Consider the following 25,954-nt stretch of genomic DNA (forward strand, 5'->3'; position numbering starts at 1 on the left):
ACACCTTTCAATTCCACATCAAGCTACTTCTTTGCATTAAGTTTAATATAAAACACGTTCTTGAAACAGATCCTTTTATTGAATCCCACTGTGTTTTATTTGCAGATCAAACATACCTAAGTTACCAGCATTTGAGACCAGCATGCTTGGGGACATCTAGGACTTTTACCAGGGGATAACAGAAGGCATAGAATCGGACTCTAACAATCAAGTGACCTGTGAACTGGGTGCTTCCATGATCAAGAAACAACATCCAAACTGCCATGGCGTAGCATCTTTATTTCAGCCACTGCAAACTCGACTAGAAGTTAGAAACCTATGCAATGACATACCATGGGGAAGAAAAGTATAAAGGGGGGGGGGGGGGTTAGACAGGTGAGTGTGAGACGTGGGGGGTGGGGTTAGACAGGTGAGTGCGAGACGTGGTGAACCAGGTGTAAATAAGGAGGTTAGGGAGCACAGGACACAGACAGGGGCGTTGTTATTGAATTATTACGCATTCAGTTTTTTTTCTTCAGAGTGAAAGGATAACCAAAATGTAGTGCAAGACGACTACACGAACAAAGGTGAACGCACACACACACACATTCTGCTGGGTATACACGTTTATTACGTTGAACTGATTAATAGAAAGAATTGGAGCAAGACCCATCCCAATGCAGACTTAAGAAACGGAAGAGGAAAAACAAACGAAACTTAAGGAAGAGATCACCCCCGGCAACAGTTTAAATTGCCCAAGAGAGAGGAACATGGAAACTAAAAGTTCAGAAGACCCTTCCGCTTACCATACAAATTATACAATGACCGATGCCAACTTAAATCTTTTCCTTAAACCAATTCCTTCTCATCAACACAAGATAAACAAAGGACAATGTCAAACATTTCTTGTCTTGTTGCCTTCTGACTGTGGCGGGAGTGATTAAGGACAAAAAAAAAAAAAAAAAGTTATGTTTGAAAGGAGATCATAATGTGCATGGTTATCGTCAAATTACCCAACGATGCAACATCCACTACAAGTGATGGGAGAAACCCCCAACTCTGCTTCTGGATTGGTTACTTCAATCTCCAATGGGGAGCCAGTGGGGGTTACAAAGAAATGATACAAACTGCCCATGCTGAAGAGGGCAGTAGTGAGCCAACACTACACAACTCCTCTAGATGTGTGTGACACAGAAGCAAAGCCTTGCCTTGCTTGGACTGTAAAAACTGAAGATGATTTCTTAAAAAAAAATGGAAAAACAGAAAAAAGGATCAAAGCAACAGGAAGGTGAAAGGGGGCGGAACAAAAAGGAGAGCTTGAGGTTCACCTAGGATCCTATAGAATTATTAACTTGTTCAAGTCCTATGAATAATTGTTTTCTTCTTTTTCTTTTACTACAAGTTCCAAGTCTTTTAAGTCAACAGAAATCAAGAGTCTTCTTTTTTTTTTTCAAATCCTTGGGTATTTCTCCCCCTTAGACTTTGTGAAAAGATCTGGATGTAGACAGGAAAAAAGTAGGGCCATCGCAGTCTTTTGCCCAAAATGGTGACTGTTACTTGACCCGTCCTTGGCGATCCTACAAAAAGGAAAAAAAAAACAAAAACAAGACACCATTCAAAAATCTACAATTCTGGATAATCTAAATTAAAGGTTCCAAAAGCTGGGTATAATATTCACCATATATTCAAACATGATCCACCAACGTCATCATTTGGCATTAAAGGACATGAGATAGCATGTGCCCAAGAGGATTAACCTCCTCACCCACCTATTAAGTAGTGACGACCAAGTCTGAGCAGTCAAAACATACCCCATCTCTACTCCAATACACATTTAGTCCAATACACAACTGTATCACCCGGAGAGAAGAAATACTATTTTCTGATTGGCTGGTGGGGTGGCTATTAATTCTGAATAACAGGACACCTATGAATTAGATCTGGTAAAAAAGAGGTATTAATCACTGTTCCATATCAATGCTTATGAATGGTAACTATAACAACCATAGTAGGACGATGGTTGAGCCTGGAAGCAGGCTTCGCAACAATGGAATAAACTGTAAACAAGCTAACTGTCCATGCTATCGCTGTTAGGGCCAAAGAAAAATGTACAACAAACTGAACAAGTCGGCTTCTTTTTAAAACAGAACCACTTGTTTCCTTTGTGTGCTATAAAGGCATGACTATTGCCTATAGTGGCAACCGGGTGATGAGTGGAATAACGGACTTTGAGGTGTCCACTCAGTTATATGGAATTAATGGACTCGGGCGGAGGCAACTCCCCTCAGCTGCGGGTCGGGGAGTTCTTTGCCTCCCTCCTCGTCCATTATGCAACATGTAGCACGACAACATCTTCTAAAGGACCCTTCCTGAGTTGACTGCTATATTGCCTCATGGTTTGTTTAATGTGTTGGTGTTTATTTATTGTGCTGTTTATTTATTGTGTTGTTTTATACCTGCATTCTGTAGTGGGCCCTGTTGGTGTTACTGGTGTAGGGGTCCCCAGTCTGAACTTCCACCTGAAACACACACACACACACACACACAGCAGGCAGTTAGTATACATGGGAACATATACATTATGTATGAGTTAAAAATAACACAAAAGCATCTTAACAATGGACCACAATATTACTAGTGATCAGATGACCTCCGCCATATCATTATAAATCTGTTAACTTTCCAAAGCTTCCTGTTTATGCGTATGCTGTCCAAAAGCAAAGAGCCTTTGCCTTCAATTGCACCAAGCAATAGTATCTCATGCTGTGGGTTTTATTCAGTCAATAATTTCAATAAACCAATAAATGAAAGAAATCCATTATGTGTGCTGGACAAGGTGTTGTAACTGCTGTCAGTCCAGGTCAGATGCAGAGCACTCCTTCGTGTGACACTGACCACAACACAAGGCCATTTAAATCGTGGCGTCCTTACTTGCTTATTCATTTGGCTAATGCTTTTATCAAAGCGACTTACATACAAGCACCATTCTTCCCAGAGCAAGATAGGCTAAAGTGCCTTGCTCAAGGGCACAATGGCAGCCAGGAATCAAACCCAGAACTTTTCTGCATACTAGCCGAGCTTCACCCCCCCCCCCCCCCGCCATGTTCATATAGCATGGCCTCATACAAACACCAGGTGAACACACAGGGGGGCCAAGCGCCAAGTCAAGTCACGAAAGCCTGGATAAAAAAAAAAAAATTACTGCATTGAACATGTGGGGAAGGCTCTGCATGATTCATTGTTTTCCAATAACTTGGCTGACAGTATTAATGACAAAAGACAATGGTAATAATAATAATAAAAAAAATCCACTAAAATGTGGAAAACTACTGGACCTATTGGCAATCTATTTTGTTTATAAGAAAATGATGATGTGTTTTTCAGATGCAACCCATTCACCAATTTAAATAATAGATGCAGCCTTTGAACATACAAATGTGGACACAAAACAGTGTAATACAAGCCATCACTGACTTCAATGGCAAAGTGGATCATGTGTCAACACCTGACCAACCAGCTGAAAGGGGGAGCAGAAATTATTCAGCTCGAGAGCACCCCCTTCAGCAAGGAATAAGAACTACACGTGTTGGGTCTCGAGACAAAAATGGCTGGCAATTGAACCACTCACTACATAAACACACACCAAAGTGTGCCCTCTGTGGGAATGACTAACGCAGGAGCAGCGCGGTGGGCTGGGAACACATTTCCAGCTACAGCTTCTCAGGTTCATTCACATTCTGCTCAGATCTATAATTTAGTCTAAAAAAAAAGTTTCTTCAAAGAAACCTGCTTATTCAAGGAGTTTCTGTGAAGTGTCAAATAAATGGACTTTGAACTGGATTGAACATGCTGCCAGAGCGGACATCAAAAAGATCGCTCTAAACCCTTCACCATCTAAATAAAACATGGACATGATGCTCGTCATAGGCAGCCATTACACCTTCATCTTCTGCAGCAGAGTGAACATTCAGAGGATTTATTGGTTATAGTCTAATGATGTTTTACGTATGCCTTCAATGAAAATAAAAGAAATCTGACTGACTTCTGGGTAAAAATAAGTACACAAACTATAAGGGTAAATATCAGGTCAGGTCTGCAAACACATTTCTGGCAGCTATGGAGGAGAACATGCTCCCAATAATGTACTCGCTGTGTCTCCAATGAGGACCTGATTGGTTTGTTTGTAATGGAACATACACTCACAACCAAGTATGCACTAGCATCACAATAAACCATCATCGCCCAAAGTTACTTAGAATAACCTAGTAACAGAGAAATTGTATTAAACAAAGTGCATTATGTCATTTATCCAAATCCTCACAATTCAGACAGATTCATGGTTCAGATTTTTTTTTCAAAAGAACATAAATCTAACAGACAGCACAACCCCGATCCCACACGGAGAGCAGGTCATCTCCAGACCCCTGCGACCTTTAACCCCAACATCTTCACTCTGTAACTCCCAGGTGCGGGCGGCCGCGGCGCGGTTACCTTTCTCACACTCTCCTCTTCCTCCTGACGCTTCTCGTAGTGCGAGAAGTCGTCGAAGATGGAGGTGGTGTGCTTGTAACCGGCGATGATCTTTAGGACCTGCCGCGCCTTGTCCAACGGCACCTCCTGCGTGTCCCGAGAGTTGGTGACCGGCTTGTTCTCGTTGTTCTCCAGGCGGATGTGCCGCAGCTGGCTGTTGGGAACGTCCTTGACGAAGATCCAGCGCACGTCGAAGCGGCCCTTCCACTTGTCCTGCGACCACACACCGGCGCAGGTGTTGTAGTCCACGGGCGAGCGCATCTCGGCCACGCCGCAGAAGTGCCCGCTGCCGTTGACGCTGAAGAGCAGGTAGAGCGGGCCCTTGGCGCCCAGCGAGCGGTACGCGGCGTCCAGCCGCTTGTTGCCGTGCTCGGTGCTGCACCAGATGTTGTACTTGATGGAGCGGTGGATGTCGTCCTCGGAGTAGCTCTTGATGATGAACACGCGGCCTTGCTTGGGGTTCCAGTCGAAGTCCTTGGGGTTGTAGTTGTTGACCAGGCGCAGTTTCTCCAGCACGGGGTGGGGCTCGGAGGGCATCCCAGGCACTCCGCCCGCTCCCGCCGCGCTCGGCGGAGACTGACCCGGGCCCCCGCCGGCGTCCCCGAACCCGTTGGCACGGTTACGGGGCGGCACCCAGCGGGTGGGTTGGGAGGACTGGGGGTTGGGAGGGGGCTGCTGCTGCTGCTGCTGCTGCTGCTGGGCCACCATGGGCTGCTGCTGCTGCTGCTGCTGTTGCTGCTGGCCGTTGGGCGGGAGTTGGTGGGGAGCGAGCTGGGAGGGGGGGTGCATCAGCTGCCCGTTACTCATGGGCAGCTGCGGAGTCCCACCGGCCATGGCGCCGGGCTGCGGGGAGGCCTGATTGGACGGTTGGCCGTTGGGGGGCATGGGGACGTGCTGGGGGGTGGTCGCCTTAGGCATGGTGCCCTTGTTGTCCCAAGTGCCAATGTCCATGTTGTGTTTGATGGGCGGAGGCGGCAGGTTCGCCCCCACCAGGCCGCCCTTGGTTTTGAGCTTGGGCTGCGGCTTGGCCGGCTTGCTGGCGATGTCCGCCCACGAGGCTGGCTTGACCGGGGCGATGGACACCGGGGGCGCGGCGGGCGGGCCCGACACCTGGCCCATGGGTCCCCCGGGGAGTCCTGAGCCCACCACCTTAGGCGCCATGTTGCCGCCGCCACCGCTGATCTTGAGCTCTGCCATGCCCTGGTCCAGGCTGTTCATGCCCACGGCCTTGTTGAGCGGCTCGCTGGCAGCGAAGGGAGACTGTCCGTCGATCATGGCGCCCCCTAGGGAGCTGGGCGCGTAGGCGTAGTTGCTGCTGTAGCCCGAGCTCTGAGTGGACTGTCCCTGAGAGCTGCTGCTGCCCCAGGCGGAGAAGTCGATGCCGCTGGGGAAGAAGTTGAAGCCGTGCTGACCCAAGAAGGGGTTGCTCCCCAGCGCCCCCGACTGGCCAAACATAGCGTCCGGGAGGAAGTGGTGCTCCCCGTTGCTGAGCTGTCCATAGGAGGCCAGGTAAGGCATCGGGGGGTCTCCGCCGGTAGACCATGCTGCCTCGTTCAGGGAGTAGGTGAAGCCTATGGAGGGGCTGTAGTAGCTGGGCATGTAGGAGTCCGACATGGCCGTGTACGCATTGCTCTGGAGAGAGGAGGAGGAGGAGGAACGCACGTTACCATATAGAGTAGTCAAGGGCTGCACATACAACTTCACTTGGGGCCAGTGAGCACAGAGTAATTCACACAGCAATTAAGGTAAAAAATATATCAATAAAAAGATGAATGTCCCCTGATTAACATGTTCAGGGTCCAAACCTTGAATTTAAAACCAAATGTTGAATATTTAAACATTGTGTGTGGCTTAAAACAAACAAACAAAACAAATAATAAAAAAACCCATCTTCATCTTAGTTTGCCAAGTGAATGAAATGTAGACAGTACTATTTCTAAACAAAAGAGTTTACATGTGAGAGCAGGTTCACACACCCCCTTCTGCATTGTGGTCGTGGCAACAGAATCATGACAAAGGGATGACATTCCATTGCATGCAGGAGGAAAACAGTCCCTTTCATACCCACGGTGGCCCATTTACTTGTGAACCCACCCCCACTACCATGGAGCATCCAATAAAAGATCACCCTCATTACATCGCCATGACTTACACACACTTAGTCATGGGTATTGTAATGCACTCAGGAAAGTTTTAGAATTTTACAATATTTTTTACTCCATCTCGCATGATTGGATAAGAATACATTATAAACGTAAGTGAGACAAGCGTTAAACTATGAATGTGCATCACTTAAACAAACATATTTCTTGCACATAAAAAGTGTTCATACAGTTGGTCTAATTGATCAATGTAAAATCATTGGACATACAAGTCAGTTTCTGGCATGTTGTCTTCAATAAGGACTTAACAGACATACCTGTCTGGTCTGAGTGTTCAGGTAAGGCTCAAACTCGTCATCATTTAACGTGTCCTTCTGTGTGACCGTCCCGTTTTGCACTAGGGGGAAATAAACAACAGGTACATTAGACAAGTGGACAACATGGAGAACTACAAAGACTAAAGACATGGGGGTCTTATACGCCTCTAGTAAGGGTCTTGAATTAGTTATTGCGTCATAGGATACGGTAGGTATCGGCCTGCCTAAATAAAATGTAAAACAAAAACTGCAACAACATTCAACTTGTTCCTTGAAACTGCTAGTGACCACAGCGCTCCTCGGTTCCTCGTGTGTTCAAGTGCTGACGTAGCTGACGCTGGTTTCGTGTGAATTACCTTCCATATTAACTTCAGTATTGAGTGCCCATTTGAAAGCAGACGGCGAGTATCCAAAGGTGAAATATAATTTTATGGCTCTTTAAATTAATACGGTGAACATGATTTACGGTCAGTCAGGAGCACGCTGTTGGCATGCAGTGGTTGAGTCTTTCCCGGGCGCTGAACTAAATTACAGTAACGTAAACGTCACATAGCCGCTGTCTTCACTTAACATTTAATCGTGTTTTTAATAAAATATTAAACACGAACCTAACCGATGCTTCTTATGACAAACAAAATAAAACCCCCTTCACTCGCTTATCACTTTGTAGAAAATTATCACAATCCCTTGACACCCGTCTCAAATTTCCCGTCCAGACTGTAGGCTAGCTTGCTAAGGAACATGCATCACCAAGTCTACTTCCTTAGATTTATCACGAAGCTATCGCTAGCACAGTTAGCAGGCTAGCCCAACTTCACTGGCTTCCTGGAGCGTGAACATAAATAGCACGCCATTTCGAAGAATAGAGTGGGGACATTGTTCACATCGAGAATATAACGCAATGAAAATGCATGTTCTGATAGGTATCGTTGAGACAGTCTCAGTCAATTTATCAAAAACAGCTTTAAAGAATACGGGCCTTCAATAGCTTGCTTGCTAGTGGTTATCATTGAACAGCGCAAGCAAAACCTAAGGTCTCCATCGCACACGGACGGATAACTAGTGAGAAGAACTAGTCATAAAAACAAAACTTACCTTTATTTCCTTGGCCTTTCGGTCTCTGGATTGGGTCCAGGTGATTCATGAAGGTTTGAGTTATGAGAGGAAAAGAAGGGAAAATAAATAAAGAAATTTATATTCACCAGTCAGTCCTATAGCAGGTGGTCAGGCCTACTGCACTACACAGGGAGAGTCACTGCTGCTCTGGTGCTACCTAGCCAGCTAGCTAGCTACGTCTCGGTGGAATTTTTGGTCTCGTATTAGTTCAGAAAGTGACTCTCTTTACCTGTTCAAGAAGGCTGCTGGCTGACATTTCTTTCTCCCTGGAGCCTGCGTGTTTAAATGATTTTTAAATCAATTCGGCAGGGTTAAGAAATGTCTATCTAAGAGTTAGCCAAGTGCCCTGTCTCTCTCTATATAGATTGGATTCTACACAATGGCGGGCTGCAGTTCCTTCGCTCTGAGAGCTTGGATGAGAGCGACTTATTTCAACATGGCCGAGCCGCCCAAGTGTACGGAGAGCAAATTTATTTTGATCAATAAGCGCCATCTATGGGATTGGAGGTACGAAGTGCCTGACAAACCTTAGTACCTGGCTGGCACTTTAACATGTTTACCAGGCCTCAAAGGTCATAAAAAAAGATATGCCTACTATTTTCACCCCTTCTTTTTATTATTTGGCTCTCATGCATGTATTGTTGTTATTCTCTGCTTTTTAATGGTGTAAAGCACATTGAAGCATTTAAGCTGAACAGACAGAAACTCTTCAAAAAAGCTACTCATTTGTATACATTATGGTTATGGTTACGCTTTTGTCCAAAGCGACATACAAATACAAAACAATATAATTATATATAATATATATAATTAACAGGGAACAAATTAAGATGGTGGTCAGAATAGCATAATAGGAGAATAGCAATAATAAACAACAATGTCAATTCAATCAATAGCCTAATGAAATAAACAATGAAAAAAGCAATAATAAACAATAATTTCCATTCAATCAATAATATAAAAACAATAACATGGTAAGACTACATTAAGGAGAATATCAATAATAAACAACAATGTCAAATTAATCAACAGCCTAATGGAAATAAAACAATATTATACAAACCATAACACATATGAAGAGCTTAATGAACTAAGTGTATGTTGAACAGATATGCCTTTAGACCCCTCTTAAAATTACATTACATTACATTAACACTAACAACACAAGAATGAATATATTTACAGATAAGATACATTGAATCATATCTATGCACAGTTGATTGATTGAGGCTTATCTGTCTAATTTGTCATCTTTGTCATTAGGCCTAACAGGATATATGGAAATGTTTGTTTTCTAAATAAGTTTTCTAAGTTTGTATTTCTTTGCAGGACCTGTGGACTACTGAAACCACTGCTTCAGTTTCTGATTGTGACCCACAGACCATCATTCTGACGTAGGAGGCAACCTGAGGGCCACCACTGTACAAAAATTACACATTGAATCCCACATTGAAACTACATTACTGAATCCATGATCAAGGATCACCAGCAATGTCCTCACAGACCACAGGTGGGCTGCAAACCCCTGGTTGATCATCGTTGCAGGCAACAAAACAAATCTATGTTTGATACTGGTATATAATAATTTGGTACTGGTAACTAAATTGAATGGCAGTTGTAATCACTAATATGATATGGTTTAGTTCTCGGTATCTTTACTATTTTAATGTCTTATACTGTAGGCTTTACCAGTGCTTGTCCACTAGAGGGTGCCATTGCTCATGAATATTTTTCTAGGTTTTCTAGCTATTGACCATTGAACATGGAGAGTGGTAGAATAGATAGATAGATAGATACTTTATTGATCCCCAGGGGGAATTCAAGATGAATGAGAATGAGAAGTGGTGAGTTAGTTGAATATTGTACTGCTAGTGAAGTGAACAGCAGGAAGGCTGCTGGTCAAGATGGCATTACTGGTCAGCTGTTAAAATCCTGTGCTGTTCAGCCATCGACTGTACAGTATAATTAGTGTTTATGTCCTTTCCCAACGTGCCACCCAACTGCATTATCACCAGTGGTTATGAAAGCCCACCCCCCCCCAACTGCATTAACACCATTGGTTATGAAATGCTTTGAGATAATTAGAAATGCTTTATCTGATCATCTTTGATCATTTTGTTTGTGTGATTACTTTTATTCTTATTTTGCTGTATTATTCCTGTATTTACCCATCTTAACACATATCGCTTTAATATCTGAGCTTCTTGCCATATCTTGCCATATACATATCTTACAATCTGCCTCAACAGTATTATGCACCTTCCTTTGAGGCCTGCAATATATCTCCCACCCATTTGAACTACATCAACATGATTGCATATGGGTGCTTGCTGGTTAATTGCCTTGTTCAAGGGCACAACGGTGGAAGCCGGGAATTAATCCCACAACTGTCAGGCCACTGCACGCTAGCCCAGCACCTTCACACTTTGAGTGCCAGAAATGCAATATTGCGTTTTTTGTTCCGATGCGTGGAGTGCCAAAAGCGCAATGTTGTGTTTTTAACTCTTTTTTTAAATTACTCAAACACACCTTATGGGCGATTTTAGGAACTCTAATGAATAGAACTGAAATAGATGACAATCAAAAACTCATGAAAACGCACAATCTGGGCATTTTATCATAACTTGGCTTTTGATGGTTGCGGCTTTGGGTCGAATCAGTGACGCGTGCACGTCAGATCAAAACCAGGCCATTTATTTTCGTGGGTTTATCACTAGGTGGCAGTCTTGCCAGGTCTCTTCCCGGAAACTTTATAGGCAGCACTTTATGCAGCCCTTGCCACTTAATCTACTACCCCCCCCCCCCCCCCCTAAATGCACAAATAGGCTGACACTAGACATAATTTCACTGCATTTCTTACATCCAGTAACTATATGCATGTGACAATAAACTTCCTTGTATCCTTGTTCTTGTCAGGTTGAACTTTTTCTCCATTTCTAGAAAGAAAACAGGGATTTTGATGAAAACTAGCCACTGTTTAGATTGGGATTTCTCAGGAACAGAGGCATTTAGAAATAAACAGTTTGTACCCACTGAGAGCTTAAAGTCTCACCTGTCAAACGAGCCATAGTATGTGTCCCTAGCTATAACACAGAATACGCTGTGGCTCTACAAAAATCGTCAACAATGATGTAGATTGCTGGCACTCTGGGCCAAAGCTTCCGAAAACAGTGCATCATTCAAAATGTTAACCACTACATTACACTACCACCACCCACAAACATGTAGGTTTGTATTATAGACCGGTCAGGAGGTGGGTATGGGGTGGGCGAAAGGGTTAGTTAGGGCTGAGGGATGAAGTAATCTGTACCAGTTTGTTTTCATAAACTGTTGTACACTCTTATATTTATGCAGTCAAAATAAAAATCACTGACAAAAAAGTGAATAAATAAAAAAACAAATACTGGTAGAAAATTCTTCTACATTTCACTGACTTAATCCATGTAATTTAGTCATGTCTTGCGAGATTTGGACAAAACCCAAAAATGACAGAAACATTGTGTGCATATGACAAAAGGTTAATTCAATGAGACATTTTAAAATAATGAGCATCCAAAAGTATTTTTTCCCAAAATTTATTTATATAAACAGAAAAGAAAAGAAAATGGGTGAAGATGATGTGTTCATAACCTCACTCAGTGATTGGGATCTGACGAAATAATAACCAACAATACATTTCTATTTCAACAGGATCATTTTCAACATTTGAAGGACTAAAGACGGCCATATTTTAAGAAACCATGTACAAAACTTTTTCTGCTTTCAGAACACTTAGACTTCACTATCTATGAGGTCAAAGGGCGTCGTAGTCATCATCATCTTCGTGCTTCCTCTTCAGGGAGCCCGATTCTGCTGCTGAATTCTGGGACACCATATTCGTTGTGATGAGGATGTTCTTGGAGCCTATGATTGACGGGTTAATGAGGACATTCTGAACTGTTGGTGTGGATGGGGTGGCTGCATAGGAGAAAAACAAACAAACAAAAAAAGCAAAACAATATGTAAGATCAACTGATTTTGAGATAGCAAAGGGGGGGGGGGGGCTCAACCCCTGTTCTACTTTTGTTTCCCCTGGATCATCAATTATATCTATAGACACTTAAATGTTGCAACATGTTGGACTACTGTTGGACTACTTTTTGCACCTTACCATGCACACAGTATTACAGGCCCAGTCCAGGCCTGTCACTGCAAGCGCCTCATGCTGATCATCCTTAAGCACACTGTGGATTTTTTAAATTTAATTTATATAGTATATTTAGTATTTAGTTTTTTAGCTTTTCTTATCTTCTACTGTGTCTATTGTACAGTGGAGTTTTGTTATTTGTATATACTTATATTTACTCTTTCTGCTGTAAGTGCATGTTGTGTGTGATGTCTGTATGCTACTGAGACCCTTGAATTTCCCCTTGGGGATCAATAAAGTATCTATCTATCTATCATGTGGGTTGAACTTTCCCAATCATCAAAATCAACGCATGAATCCTCAAGAGCCTTAAGTTATATCCATCGCCAGCAGAACTGGCCCACAGGGAGGGCAGCATCTTACACATTTGAGTGCATTAGCAATGGATTAGCACCTTAGCCTCCCAGTTGACTTATAGAAGCCAATCTTCTTAAAATGGCAACCAATGCTTTAAGTTAGTCCCCTTGTGTGCCCACTGGTGCCTACCTGACTTCACAGTTGATGCCTGTGAGGAGGGGATCTGAACGGTAAAACGTTGGCCAGTTAATGACACCGGCGTCCCCATTTTGGAGGCCACCGTCTGGACAGAGGGCGTACCTGGTGACACCACACCACACCACACACAGACGGGAGAGAAATGCACTCTGGTCAAACACACTGCAGCTGCAGCTGGCGTCTCAACAGCAATAAAGGACGGAGCAGCAAGCTTTTCACTTGTGGCCATCTGATGAGAAGCACTGTGTGTCGCCAGTGTGTTGGTACGTTTATGATACACAAGGTAACTTTTTGAATAGTGTTCCTGAGCCATGGTGTTCAAGCATATTCCAATTCATACTGAATGACAGATTTGTATCTGGAGAACTGGAATCATTGGGAAGCAAATTGTCACGATCATCCAATCAGAGAACATGGAACCGATTACGTGACTGCCCGGCAACATTCTTGAAAGAGTTGCCCCATCTGTCATTACCTGTAGTAGTATGGTCCTCTTTGAATGGGCAGGGCAGTCAAGACACATGAGTTAGGAACTAAAGTAGGTCTGCACAGTTATCGCAATCGCAATATGAACCAACGCAATTATCTAATCGCAAAAGCTACAAATAATCGCACAGTTAATCTGTCACATTTATGGCTTTTATATTCATTTCATCCTCCTTGACTGTGCAACTTCTGATTGGTGAGCTTCACAGTCAATCAGGAGTGCTGTGGTTCTCATCCACTAGGCATGCTCACCAATCAGAAGTGGTACAACTTAGAGAGACATTTGATGTATTGAACTAAATCAATAGATTGACTTTCAAAAATCATATCGCAAAATCTGTCAGAAAAATCACTATGAGATATTTCCCCCAAATCGTGCAGCCCTAAACTAAAGCACGTAATGTAAAGTATCTCTCACCAAGAGTGGGAGTGCTCGGTCGGCTGGACACTGCTCCGACACTCAAACGTGGGACTGTGATTCTCCCGGCTGAGGACGTCACCTACACCACAGAGATTAAAATAATACCAACGTTAGATGTTCTTTCCTTACAAGTGCATTGGAATAATTTGCTTCAAAAACATAACTTGCATAGAATGCAATAACTTAGTGGTCAGAAAAGCTTCTACAGGCCAAATCTACATTCAGTGTCAGTGACTCACCATCAACCCTGACGCAGAACTAAGAACTAAGGTCTGTTGTGAAAGTGTTGTTTTTAAGGGTGATTGTGTTACTTGTTTGTTGTATTTATTGTGTCTGTATTTTAGAAACCCAGCTGTGGAGTCAAAGACAAATATCCACTCTTGTGGACAATAAAGCTATTATTATTATTATTATTATTATTATTATCCAAGTCCACTCAACTTTTATTTTTATACAGACTTTTCTTTTGACGTTTGACATAAAAGTCTGTGTATAAAAAAAGAATGTTATTGCCTGAAGGGCAGAACACACTGTGTGCCTTGACTTACTTTCTTCTGTAGGGACTTGAGTCTGTAGTTTGGTGCAGTCAGACAGTAACGGTCAGGGGGAAGCCGTGGCCCCGTGTACGGCTTAATGAGCGGGAGAGGAGTCTGGTTCTTCTGCCGAGCAATCTCAAGGAGGAACTAGTCAGGGAGGAAGTGTGATGCAGAGAGATGAAACATGCTGGTTAATGACGTACAGATTACACAGACTGAAGTCATCTCCCTATCCTGACCAACACAGAGGAGGACACAACATGCTGACAGTGACCTTGTGGTGTTTGGCAGCTGTTTATTGTGTTGAATTGAACAGTTGTGTATGTATAGTTATATTTTCTCTTTTATCTATCTCTGGTGATATTTAGAATTGTCAGTGCAGTACAGTAATATATGTATCTACAGTATACTGCAGAATAAACAGCGATAGACAGCAAAGTAAAGTAGAGCCCTTCCAACATTGTTTCTTGAATTCAGCTATATCAGATGTTAACCTAAAATATAATATGCAATGACATTGTTTCTGGAGTTCAGCTATATCAGATGTTTTAAACCAAAATACAGTATGCAATGATTCTATGGTAACTTTGACCTTGATGAAATATGTTACATACATCTCGTGGAGGAGGGGATGTGAAAGACTGGTCCATCCGGCATTGGATGGCTAGCCTGATATCATCGGCGTCGACATTAGATTTCTTCGCATGTGTGGCATATATTTTGGCGTCATCTATGATGGTGGTTACATATCCTGGTTGAGAGCATAACACGCCATACGTTATACAAAAGTAATACATAATATGTTAGAATAGTTACGACTGCAACCCCAACGTAAGTAATTCCTGATCACACAACACTTCACTTACTGTATGTGAATTCCAGCATCTGATTGATAACTCTAGGTTCGTACTCCGTGATCCCCATGTCTTTCAAAATTTGAACCATAACCTTAAACCGGGGGGAAATGCAAGGTTATCTACATGGAACGCATAAACGATGACTTGAAGTAGCCCATCATCGGCAGTGACATGTTCCCACCGACGTCAATGTGGTAGGCTAATTATGTAAGCTAGGTGCTAGCTTGTTAACTTTACTGGCCAAATGCATTCACTACAGATTAATGAAGCAATGCAAATAAGATGAATACGTCGAAGGATGTTACCTATCCATAACACTATTGTGCACGCTACATATGGGCTATATTTTTTAATGATTACTACGATAACAATGGCTAATAGTTAGCATAGATCGCTATATACACGTTACTGGCGGGTCAATATTTAGAGTAGTACAAATGCATACAACACATATTGCTGCATAATGTAGAACTACTGCTGGAATTGATATGTTCTCCATCATTAATGTAAAGCTAATGAATTAAAGCGTATCTTACCTGTGCATCTTTAGGTATAGTTTTCGGAGACGCCATTTTTACTTCCCACCACTCTTCCCATCAGCCCCGCGCTGTTGTTTTCATTTGTCGACTTCCGTACTGAGCTGTTCGTACGAGCGCGCACTGAGCAGTCAGTTGCCTCAGGTGGGCCTATGACGAGCTGACCATTTACTAACGACATTAATTTAATTTAGAAATATGTCAGTTGTCAGAAATATGCAAACTGATTTGTAACTCAGCCAGGCCATCTACATTTATTTTTGTGTATTGTAGATTAATAAGCAAAGAAATAGAGTGGCCAGTGTAGGCTAAAGTGTCAAAATCTACAAGTTCGGTATAGGTAAGCCTAGGCCTATTTAATGCCGTATTTTTAACAATGTGTTTCGTTATTTTTGTAGAAATTATCCTCACATCTGTAGCCTATATTCCTGTCTGTCAACATAGTTGGCCTGAGGGTATGCATTGGAAATGCCCCTGCAGGTAAGTCCTAGCCTATAATAGCCTAGAAAAAAAAAAAACTGACTATAAGCAACCTTATAAAACTCAACCATGAGGAAATTAATTTCCCCAAGCTGAGGATGGCTATTGCTGGAATGTGTGCAGGGAAAGAGACTTGCACAAATGCTCGCCAAGTCTCAGATTGGCCTAAACGTTTGTTTCAATTTCCCCTTCATCTTTCACACTACGGAGCTACAGGACTATGGTGGGAATTGACTATGTGGGGGATTTATTTTTAAAGACCCAATTGCGTTCCCTTGCAATACTTTTGTGTTCCCTCGCAATTTGTTTTGCGTTCCCTCACATAGTCAAAAGTATTTTAAACAAATAGATTGAGGGTTTGAGGGAGTGTTTGTGACTAGACCTACTGTAAAAAATGGCATCATGATATTGTTATTTAATTTAAATATTTAAATTCTGGCTTATGATTTTTGAACATTCTATGTAGCTTACATATGTATGTCACTGTATCTCTACTCAACCACTAGATGGTCTCATATCAATCCTGTCTCACATAGAGTAGCCTAGTGCATTGGGGAGAGGTCTGGTGTGTGTGTGTGTGTGTGTGTGTGTGTCTCACATTCTGGCTATACATTTGTAACTTTGGAAATGTTCCCTGAACATCACTGACAAACAGATCTGATCCAAATATGTAAAAATGCTCTGTGAAGTATGATGTCAGGGCGCAAAAATAAACTCATCCTGTGTATTCGCAGAAAGCCTGAAATGTGAAATATAGATAGCAGTAAGTCACTTACTCAGGGCTGCATAACTCACATGGTGCCTCCAGCATACTTTAGCAACCTGTCAAGAAGCCAACACTTAACACCTAAAGAGAAATCAGCCCTGCTTAGACAAGGTATCCAGCTTAATCTCTCTTACAGGGCTGTACAATGGGAAGTAATAATAAGAATAAGAATAATATTGTTAATAATGAATTGAATTTTGAATTCTGGCCACCGCCACTCGCAACATCATGTACTTCATCATCATCATCGCCATTCACCGCCATCTTTAGCACCATCAACAAGCAGAAGAGTCATTATCATCACAAAACATAGCTTTACAATAAAAAGCTAATGTATAAAACCAAGTCTGAAAAGGTTCGGCCAGCCTCATTAGGGCCTGTGTCCCGGGGGCATTATGTGCTCACTGTTCCCGTCTCTGACCATTGTGTCCAGGGCCTCATTATGTCCTTTAGAGGCTCCTGCCCCCATAATTAGCGCATCAGTTTACTGTGTGCAATGCATACACTACCTCGCTCTGTCGCCACACTAACACAGGTGAACAAAAAGAAAGCCTTTTATAATGGGTAGCTGTGTTGGACAGTAGCCTGTTAACGCTAAGTAGCTAATCAAGTCATTGTTAGCGCACCAAAGTGGATAGGTCAATGGGATTGTGTCGATATTTAAATGTATTTTTATAACCTTTACCAGCAGTCATACTTTCAGTCTGGCCTTGCATAAATAATGCACTCAGATTACTGCTGCCTGTGTTTGCTTTTGTTTCCAAGAGTTAATTTGTCGTAATTGTATGAAGAGCACACACGCATGGTGACATCATCTGTTTGGTGGTAAGTGACTCTTTTAAAACAACGTGTGACAAGCACTTGAGACTGATGGGCAGAGGGCCAGGAAGAACAGCACATACCCCCCACCTCCCCTCTCGTCCCTATGCACAGAGTGGAGAGTGGAGCGGGGTAGGGTGTTCTGGAGCATTGGAGGACTGTGCGGATCATGAGGCTGCTCCAACAGGTGGACCTTATATTTATCTGATCATCTGGACCGGCCAGTGTGGGCCACACAGAGATAGCCCCAGGATGACGTTACCTCTCTCAGCTGCCAGGGCCAGTGCTCGCTCAGAGCCCTAACGCATGACATGGAAAAGAAAACAACGATGAAACATGTTCATATTAATGACCTGCAGTGGGCAAAAAAAAAAACAAGCCTCCATGCAGAGAGGGATATTCTCTGTACCGAGCAGTGATGTCACGTGGTTGGTTGCATTATTTGAATAATTATCCTAAATCTCTAAAAAAGTGGCAGAAGTCCATTTTGCATTTGTACATCGGAAATAGTTTGAATGTACAGAGGCTGCCAGTACTTTGCAACTGTCGTTGATAGTGTTGTGTTTTTGATGTTTTATTTTTGGGTTTGGTCAAGGCTGCTGGAGAGCAGCGAAGGTGCAGTCGGGCTGCTTACCAGCCAATAAAAATAGCTGCGGTCTCCATGATGTCACCGCTGAGTAAATCAGGACCCAACCAGCGACTTGGGCTCCGACGGCAGACGAGACCTCTGCTTCTCTCAGGACAGGACACTCATAGCAACACACATACGCACACACACACACACATACGCACGCATACACACACACATACACACACGCACACACACATACACACACGCACACACACACACTCATAGCAACACACACATGCGCACATACACACACACACACAGCACCATCACTTCTGTCGTGTCCCAGCTTCCTCTTCTCTCCTGTTCTCTCCCTGTGTATTTACAGGTCTGCTCAGTCATGTCATTTCCAGCACTCTGTGTACTTGCAAAGCACTGCAGCTGAAAGAGTCCGTCTTTCCCTTGCATTTCCCTTGGGGATCAATCCAGTCACTTTCTTGCCCTACTGTATCTCTTTACTTTTCTGCTCAACCAACTTCTCCTTTTCTCTGTCTCGTTCTCTCTCTCCCTCTCTCCATGCATCACTCTCTCATCACTCCTATTTATGTCTCTGGCGGACCTTCTTGTGATCAGCCCCATGCTGAGTTGCTCATGTTTCACTGGGCCTCCCCGCACCGCTAACCTTGGTCGCACTTCTCCTTTTAACCGCCATTGTCGTGCAGTTTTGAGCGGTGGGGCTATTATCACACACAGATGGGTCAAAGAAGCAGAGCCAACCCAACCTGGCCGCTCTGAGCACCAAGGACCAAGGGACCGAGCCCTCTCCTCTGGGCTTGACCCCCCCTGATCACCCCACTGTCCCCCCGTGGTTGTGTGAACGAGGCAGCGGTGACCTCACTCTCATGCCTGGCATTCTGAGGTCCTCTCGCCATGTGGTTGATGTGGAACTGGATCACTTGTAAATCACCACTCTTTGACCATGTGACATGGCAGCTCGGAGCGCCGAGCAAGGCAGCCCCCCCACCCGCCTCCTGAATTACCCTCCTCTTCGGTCTCGCGGGACGTACCGGTAATGTACCAGTAAGCACACACTGAGGAGACCCCCCCCCCAACAACACACACACAAGTACCCCCACAATACCCTACCCGGCCCCAACACACACACACACACACACAAATACCCCCAGATCCCCCACAACACCCTACCCAACCCCAACACACACACACACACACACACAAGTACCCCCAGACCCCAAAAGCATCGTGGCCAACAATGTTTGATGTGGGGGTGACAATCCCCCCGCAGCACCCCCCCTATCCCAGACTGGGTGACATCAGCTGTCTGTCTACAATGTTGAAAGTCTCTGCAGTGTGACACGGGGAATGTGGCACCCGTAAGCTACCTCTGGGATGCCGTCAAGTCGCATTCTGCCCATTTGAGAGGGTTAGCTTTTAATAAACAGGCACCGGGGCAAAGAGGGGTATCTGTCATCCTCTAAGCAAGTTTGTAGTTTATTCACACATCTCGCCCACACTGTGTGCAGTTAAAGGGTAGTGTTTTGGCTGGTGCACAATCAGAAGGTCAAAACCTAGCTAGGATCGGAAAGTGAAATGGTATATACAAATGTTGTGCAATGCTATGCACAGCTCTGCCTGTCTCCTATTCAGATTACAGGGAACGTCTCCAATGCTCTGCTCAGCTCCGCATGTCCTATTCAGATTACAGGGAAGCCATTTGGGGTACAAATGTCTCCAGTGCTCTGTTCAGAACACTGCAAGCATCTCTGGCATTGGTTCTTTTCTATCTGACTGCATTAGAGTCAGTGTCAAGAAATATATTAAGATTCTCAATTATTTTTGGAAATAGTGAAATTGATTGTGAGAGACTGATAGTATTTGATTGCTGCACCTTTTGTTTTTAAATGATAAGTACTGTAAATGCTCAAAAACTCCTTTTGAAGCTATCCATTGCCACACTGTTTCATAATGTGCCTTAAACACAGACAAAGGAAGAACTTCAGTATGGATAGCATATTGACCAAGTTAACATGTGGCTTGTATGTGGTTAAACTCTGGACAGCACTGTATTCATTTTGGGTTCAGATTGAAATTGGTACAATATATTCTGAATGCAATTACGTCTTTGAATCAGGGAACTGTTCAGGTGTGGACATTTGTATCTACCCTGAATGATCCACAATGCATTTGTTTTCTTGTCAAGGAGCATTTGATCAGTGGATTTGATCAGTGGTCAAAATGCTGCCACTTCACCTTTTCTTGTTCTTGAAGTCTTTTCTTTTTCTTCTCCATGTTATCTTAGATGTTCAGTCTCAGATGTTTTGTGACTGGTTGAGAACTATCCATGGGGCTGAAGCAGGGGTGCTTGAATATTCACGGAAGGAGCTGAGGAATGTCTCTTGAGGGGGAGATGATGAGCAGTGGCCAACATAACCTCTGAACCTCCCTCAGCTGAATACTGTCAAGATAGAGCCAGAATGAAGTCTTTGGCTTTTAAGTGACTTTGTGAGCCACCAGTAAGTTCTTGGAATGAATGTCCCCATTCAGTGAAGGTATGACATTACGAAACATTCACCACTTCATCACATTTAAATTATATTGCCAGTCCTTTTTAAAACACCAATTAATATCTAACTACAAGTCTATAGTACATGCAGCCATATTCTGTGTAATCTTGTTTAGTGCAGTCCTTCAAAAATAAAGACAGTACTAAGATTTCGTATCAAAGTCATGTTTTGGAGGTAAGGCACTGTGTAAGGATGCACAAATTCAGACAATGTCTTGTGCTCTCTTTTGGTCCTGGTATGTTTATTCATGATGAGCACACACACACACACACACCTGTGAAGAGACCACTGCTGGGTGAGTAATGCTTAATGTCTCCTGTTTCTGTTGCACACACAGGGCAAGCCTCAGACCAGCTCCTCCGTGACCCTCCCAGCACTAACACTAACACCTGTGTAATGTCAGCTGTTTTCTACTCAGACGACTGGAGTCGTGAAGAAGCATGACTACTCCAGTTGGGTGGTAAAAATGGACAGACAATAAGTTGTGGATGGTGTTTATGTTGATGGTGTTAGGCAGATGTTTTTGTCTAACGTGACATCCAGTATATGAACACATTAGTTAAAAATAATAGTTGTAATAAAAGTTGTTTGATGCCTGATGTAACAGGCTGGAGTAGTTGGATGGAGTAGTATATGGGGAGTTTTGGTGAGGTAGCTGGTTGGGAGGTGTAGACAGCTCTGGGATGCTGGATCTAACATAGGTGGATGGGTTGTTGGATATATTCTAGGTTGGTTGGCTTTAATACCTGTAGGCACATTTGGTGTTGAGGTTTTAAGGTTACCCAATTGTGTGGCTCAGCAGACTGGTTGGGTAGTTGGGTTAGTTTGGTCCCTGCAACTGCCTGGCTGATGGCTTGGTGTAGACCGTTCAGACTTGTTGATAGCGTTCTTAGGTGATGTTGACAGGATGCAAAGCTAATCACAGAGTAGCCTGGCTGTTGTATGCTAAATCTGGCCTGTGCAAACGGCAACTGTTGGATTGAGAAGGTTGATCAGATAATTTTTTTATTCTTTACTTTTTAAACTAGCCTATTCTTTGACTATTGCCCGTCTATGCTTTTATTAGCTATTCCTGTTTGCTTTTATTTATGTAAAGCACATTGAATGACCTCTGTGTATGAAATGCACTATATAAATAAAGTTGACTTGACTTGACAGATTGAATTGACAGTTTAGCCCATCTTCTGGTGCTCCGAAGTGATTTGACAATTAGCTGCCTGGGTAGAGTAGATGTTTCATGTTTATTGAGTGTGTAACACACAGCAGCGTATGTAAAATGATGTAGCATTAAGAAGCTGACTGAGTGGTAGGGCTACTGTAAAGCTATCGGGTGGTGTTGGCAGTTCAGGCTTATTGGCAGCTCAACAATCAAATAGGGGCGGGTGTTTTTGCAGCAGGCTAGTGAGCAGCAGCATCATTAGCAGCAGGCTAGTGAGGCCGTCTGGGTGGGTGGTGTCTCTAGCCTGGTCAGATGGTTTCATTAGCAGCAGGCTAGCAGGCTAGTGAGGTCGTCTGGGTGGATGGTTTCTCTAGCCTGGTCAGACGGTTTCGGACAGCTGGTAGCATGGAGCAGTGCGCCTCACATGAAGCGCTTCGCTACGTTTGTCTTGTGCTAAACCCGAACAGGATACACAACAAAGCTGACCCCCTCCATGCGTAGGAGACTACAGACATAATGGAGGAAGGGATGTTTTAGGCCAAGGCTTTTCGCCATTTGGAGTCGCTGAAGGAGTCCTGGTCGTGTCACGAGGACACGATGACAGATGCAGTGTGGAGAGGTACACAGACAAGATGGTCTTAGTCGTATGTCATTTGTTATGAGAGCACCAAAAATAACAAGAGCAGACAAACATAAATTAAAATGCTTCTACAACAACTCAACTTCCCATGTCGTGCTTGTGTTTGCTTGGCACAGTTTTTATGGCATTTGTCTCGTCAGCTACAGTATCTAAGAGTTATCACATTATCAGTGGCAAGACATTTTGAAAGAGCAGTCTTATATACAGTACCACTTGCGATGGACTTTGAGATGGCCAGTTTCCCAGACATGGACTAAGTCTAGACTAACAGATATTTCTCAGTGGAGATCTAGATTGAAGTTCTTTTTTAGTCTGGGACTATCACTGCATAATAGTCATGGGACTATCACTGCATAAGTGCGGTCATGCTAAAACCAATGGGAACAGGAAGTAGCCTACGCTGCACATACTCATAACATTAAAAAAGTTGAGTGTGACATGTTTCGCCCTCAACGTTGACCATCTTGGCTACGTAAGTCAAGGGGAGGGACCATTTTCAAACTTTTGATAATCGTTATCCAACTCTTGATAATGGCCGTTTAGAAATCTGGAACAGCATATGTACAAGCAAAATACAACATTAAACTGTTCATGTTTTGACAAAGTGCAACTATGTTGTTGTTGAATAGAAGACACCAGCAACGCTCTGTTTACTTTTTGCGATCGTCATTCCCGCTTAGTGCACGGAGTTGGTGTTCGATTTGAGACGACACTACCCTGTTGAAATTCACATGCTATGCTAGTCAGTAGTTCACATGCTATGCTAGCCAGTACATAGTTCACATGCTATGCTAGTCAGTACATAATTCACACAGCGCACTGCATCAAAGTGTATTGCTGGAAGTAAGCAGATTTAACCAGGGAACCAGCCCCTATGGTTCTCCTGGTCGGAGGCCTCCGGTCCGTTCTCGTACAGAGACGGGGGGAGGGGAGGAGCGGGAGGGCTGGCAGGGGGATGGACTTCGAGGTGAGATGTGAGAGGTCATCACCAGGCAATGATGTAACCTTTGTTTATTCTCAGCTTGTGAGTACACAAATACACACAGTGGCTCTCAGATTCACAAATAGCAAAAGCACAAATGAACACACACACACATTCTCACTCAAACACACACACACACACTCATACACTCAAAGACACGCAGATGCATGCACGTAAACATACATACTGTACACAAACACACACACACGCAGGAGGATAAAAAGTAAAGAAAGAGAGAGAGTCACAGGGAGAGAATGTGTAAGAGGGAGAGAGAGAGAGGGAGACTTATTTTAATCTTGCTGTCTCCTAGCCCGCCGCTCTTGTCCAGCTGGGGAACTGCCTCGTCCCCTTCCTCTGTCCTGCCTTCCCTAGTTTGGTCACTGTGTGCCATGTGCAGAATCAGGGACTCAGGGGTCATGTGTGTGCAGTTGCAGCCTTTCACCGCCAGACAGTGATAGAGCCGGGCTACACCAGGTGCAATAGTGAAGCACTCCATTCTCGGAGCGTAAAAATCATTTTAGAGGACTGGTGTAATTCTGTCTCATCTGGTGCAGCCAGTTCCATGTGATCATATCGGAAGCTGATTGTTGCAGCAGACGCTCTGTGATCGGAACACTCCGCGACCGGAACACTCCGTGACCGGCTTCAGTCACATTCTCAGTGTGGCCTGTCTGATAGACTGACCTGTAGCTACATACAGCGCCAGCAGCGAGCTCATAAACAAGTGCACAAGCATATGTCCTTTCTCTAGCCAAGAAATATTACTGGACACAAATTCCTACAGAGTGAGTGGGAGGGGAGGACTTGGTGTGTGTTGCTGGGGAGGACTGAAAGAGAGTGAGAGAGAGAGAGAGAGGAAAGGAGAGAAAATGAGAGAGGGGGAGTAAGAGAATGAGAGTGAAATAGAGAGATAGTTAGAGGTGTGTGTGTGTGGGGGGGGGGTCATGGTCATTAATAGTGGTAGCCAGAGCATGTGGTCATGGTGTCTGTTGTACACTCGTCTCTGTCACACACACACACACACTCGTCTGTTTCGTCAGGCCCAGCTGTCCCTCACGCTGCAACTGGGAGCTCTAAAGTATTGCATCACTCCACCACCACCACCCCTCCTGCTGCTCTAACACACACACACACACTCACCCACACACTCTCTCTCTGTCTCTCTCTCACACACACACACACACACTCACCCACACACTCTCTCTCTCTCTCACACACACACACAAACATACACACACACATGCACACTCACACATACACACACACACACACACCCACACTCTCTCACACACACACACAGTCACACACATACAGACACGCACACTCACACATATACACACACACACACACTCTCTCACACACACACTCACACACACTACCACCTTTTTTCACGTAGGCAGTCCAACACACCAGTTCTCACCAGTGACCCAACAAACTACACAGCAATCCAGACATATAAACTAGTAAACCACTACACACCAATCCAGACATAATGTATGCAAAAACATAAGTGGTAATCCTTTACTCTCTTCTGCTCCTGAGAATCTATTTATCCTGAGAGAAACTTGGGCTGTTCTCTGGCCAGTGTAGTCCAAGCTAACATCCTCCGTGCTAGGCCACAAACCAGACATCAGAGACATTCCACATCATATGACACCAGTGGATGGAATTCTGCAAATATTCTACACAATTCTATCTGCCGTTCTAGAGTGTCTGTCAAAAAGAGTGGCATGCTGGCCAAGCACGGCCTCGCTAAACCCAAGAGTCCGTCTTCATAGTGAGCATTCTGTCTCACAAGCCTCTAATCTGTAGGGAGAACTGTGACTGGCTGTAAACGTCCTCAGAATGCAGCTTATCCAGGAAGATAAACAATGTTTTGTAGCACTGTTGAGGGTTTTCATGTATAACCTCTGGATAATCACTAGCCATGGATCTGTGTAGAGTATCTCTCTCCGCTCTAGTGCTAGTGTGGCCAGGGTATGTAGTGTGCAGCTCACACATATGTGCCACACTGAGAATCCACCCAAGAGGTAAATGACTTTACTCCTGTCAGTGCAGGGATGTTCCCACTAGCTTCACATATTTGAAATCAGGCTTTGACTTCTCAAACGGAAATATTTACCAAAAATGTGTGGAACCGCTGAACAACATCACTGAGATATCTTTCCTCTTAAATATGAGAGCAGGAAATGGACACCAGCATGTGTGAAGCGTGGTGGAAGAAACATTCTATGTCTTGTATATGCAAGTAGGCTAATGTGCATTATAGTGCATGATTCCTAAGGTGGATTATTTCACGTCTATTAAGAGTAATACACATAAGTGCATACGGAGAACAAAACGATGTGTAGTGTAGGCTTACACGCAGAACTCCACGGTATGCGGCCACGGTTA

General features: G+C 43.8%; 2 protein-coding genes across 2 annotated transcripts; both read right to left on the reverse strand.

Annotated features, from left to right (window-relative positions):
* Window positions 1-259: 259 nt before the first annotated feature.
* Window positions 260-8,486, reverse strand: ythdf2 (YTH N(6)-methyladenosine RNA binding protein 2). Its single transcript, XM_042101719.1, has 6 exons — window positions 8,274-8,486; window positions 8,024-8,048; window positions 6,929-7,008; window positions 4,471-6,141; window positions 2,436-2,498; window positions 260-1,556 (listed from the first exon to the last, which is right to left on the reverse strand). The coding sequence occupies exons 1-6, from the start codon at window positions 8,298-8,300 to the stop codon at window positions 1,533-1,535; spliced, it is 1,890 nt and encodes a 629-aa protein (XP_041957653.1). The 5' UTR covers window positions 8,301-8,486; the 3' UTR covers window positions 260-1,532.
* A 3,117-nt stretch (window positions 8,487-11,603) lies between these two features.
* taf9 (TAF9 RNA polymerase II, TATA box binding protein (TBP)-associated factor) lies at window positions 11,604-15,694 on the reverse strand. The gene is made up of 7 exons (XM_042108870.1): window positions 15,562-15,694; window positions 15,035-15,116; window positions 14,783-14,919; window positions 14,181-14,315; window positions 13,630-13,711; window positions 12,717-12,827; window positions 11,604-12,001 (listed from the first exon to the last, which is right to left on the reverse strand). Exons 1-7 carry the CDS (start codon window positions 15,595-15,597, stop codon window positions 11,838-11,840), a joined length of 747 nt encoding a protein of 248 aa, XP_041964804.1. The 5' UTR covers window positions 15,598-15,694; the 3' UTR covers window positions 11,604-11,837.
* Window positions 15,695-25,954: the final 10,260 nt, after the last annotated feature.

Source organism: Alosa sapidissima, chromosome 1, assembly GCF_018492685.1.
Source record: "Alosa sapidissima isolate fAloSap1 chromosome 1, fAloSap1.pri, whole genome shotgun sequence".
In the NCBI taxonomy this organism is placed as follows: domain Eukaryota; kingdom Metazoa; phylum Chordata; class Actinopteri; order Clupeiformes; family Clupeidae; genus Alosa; species Alosa sapidissima.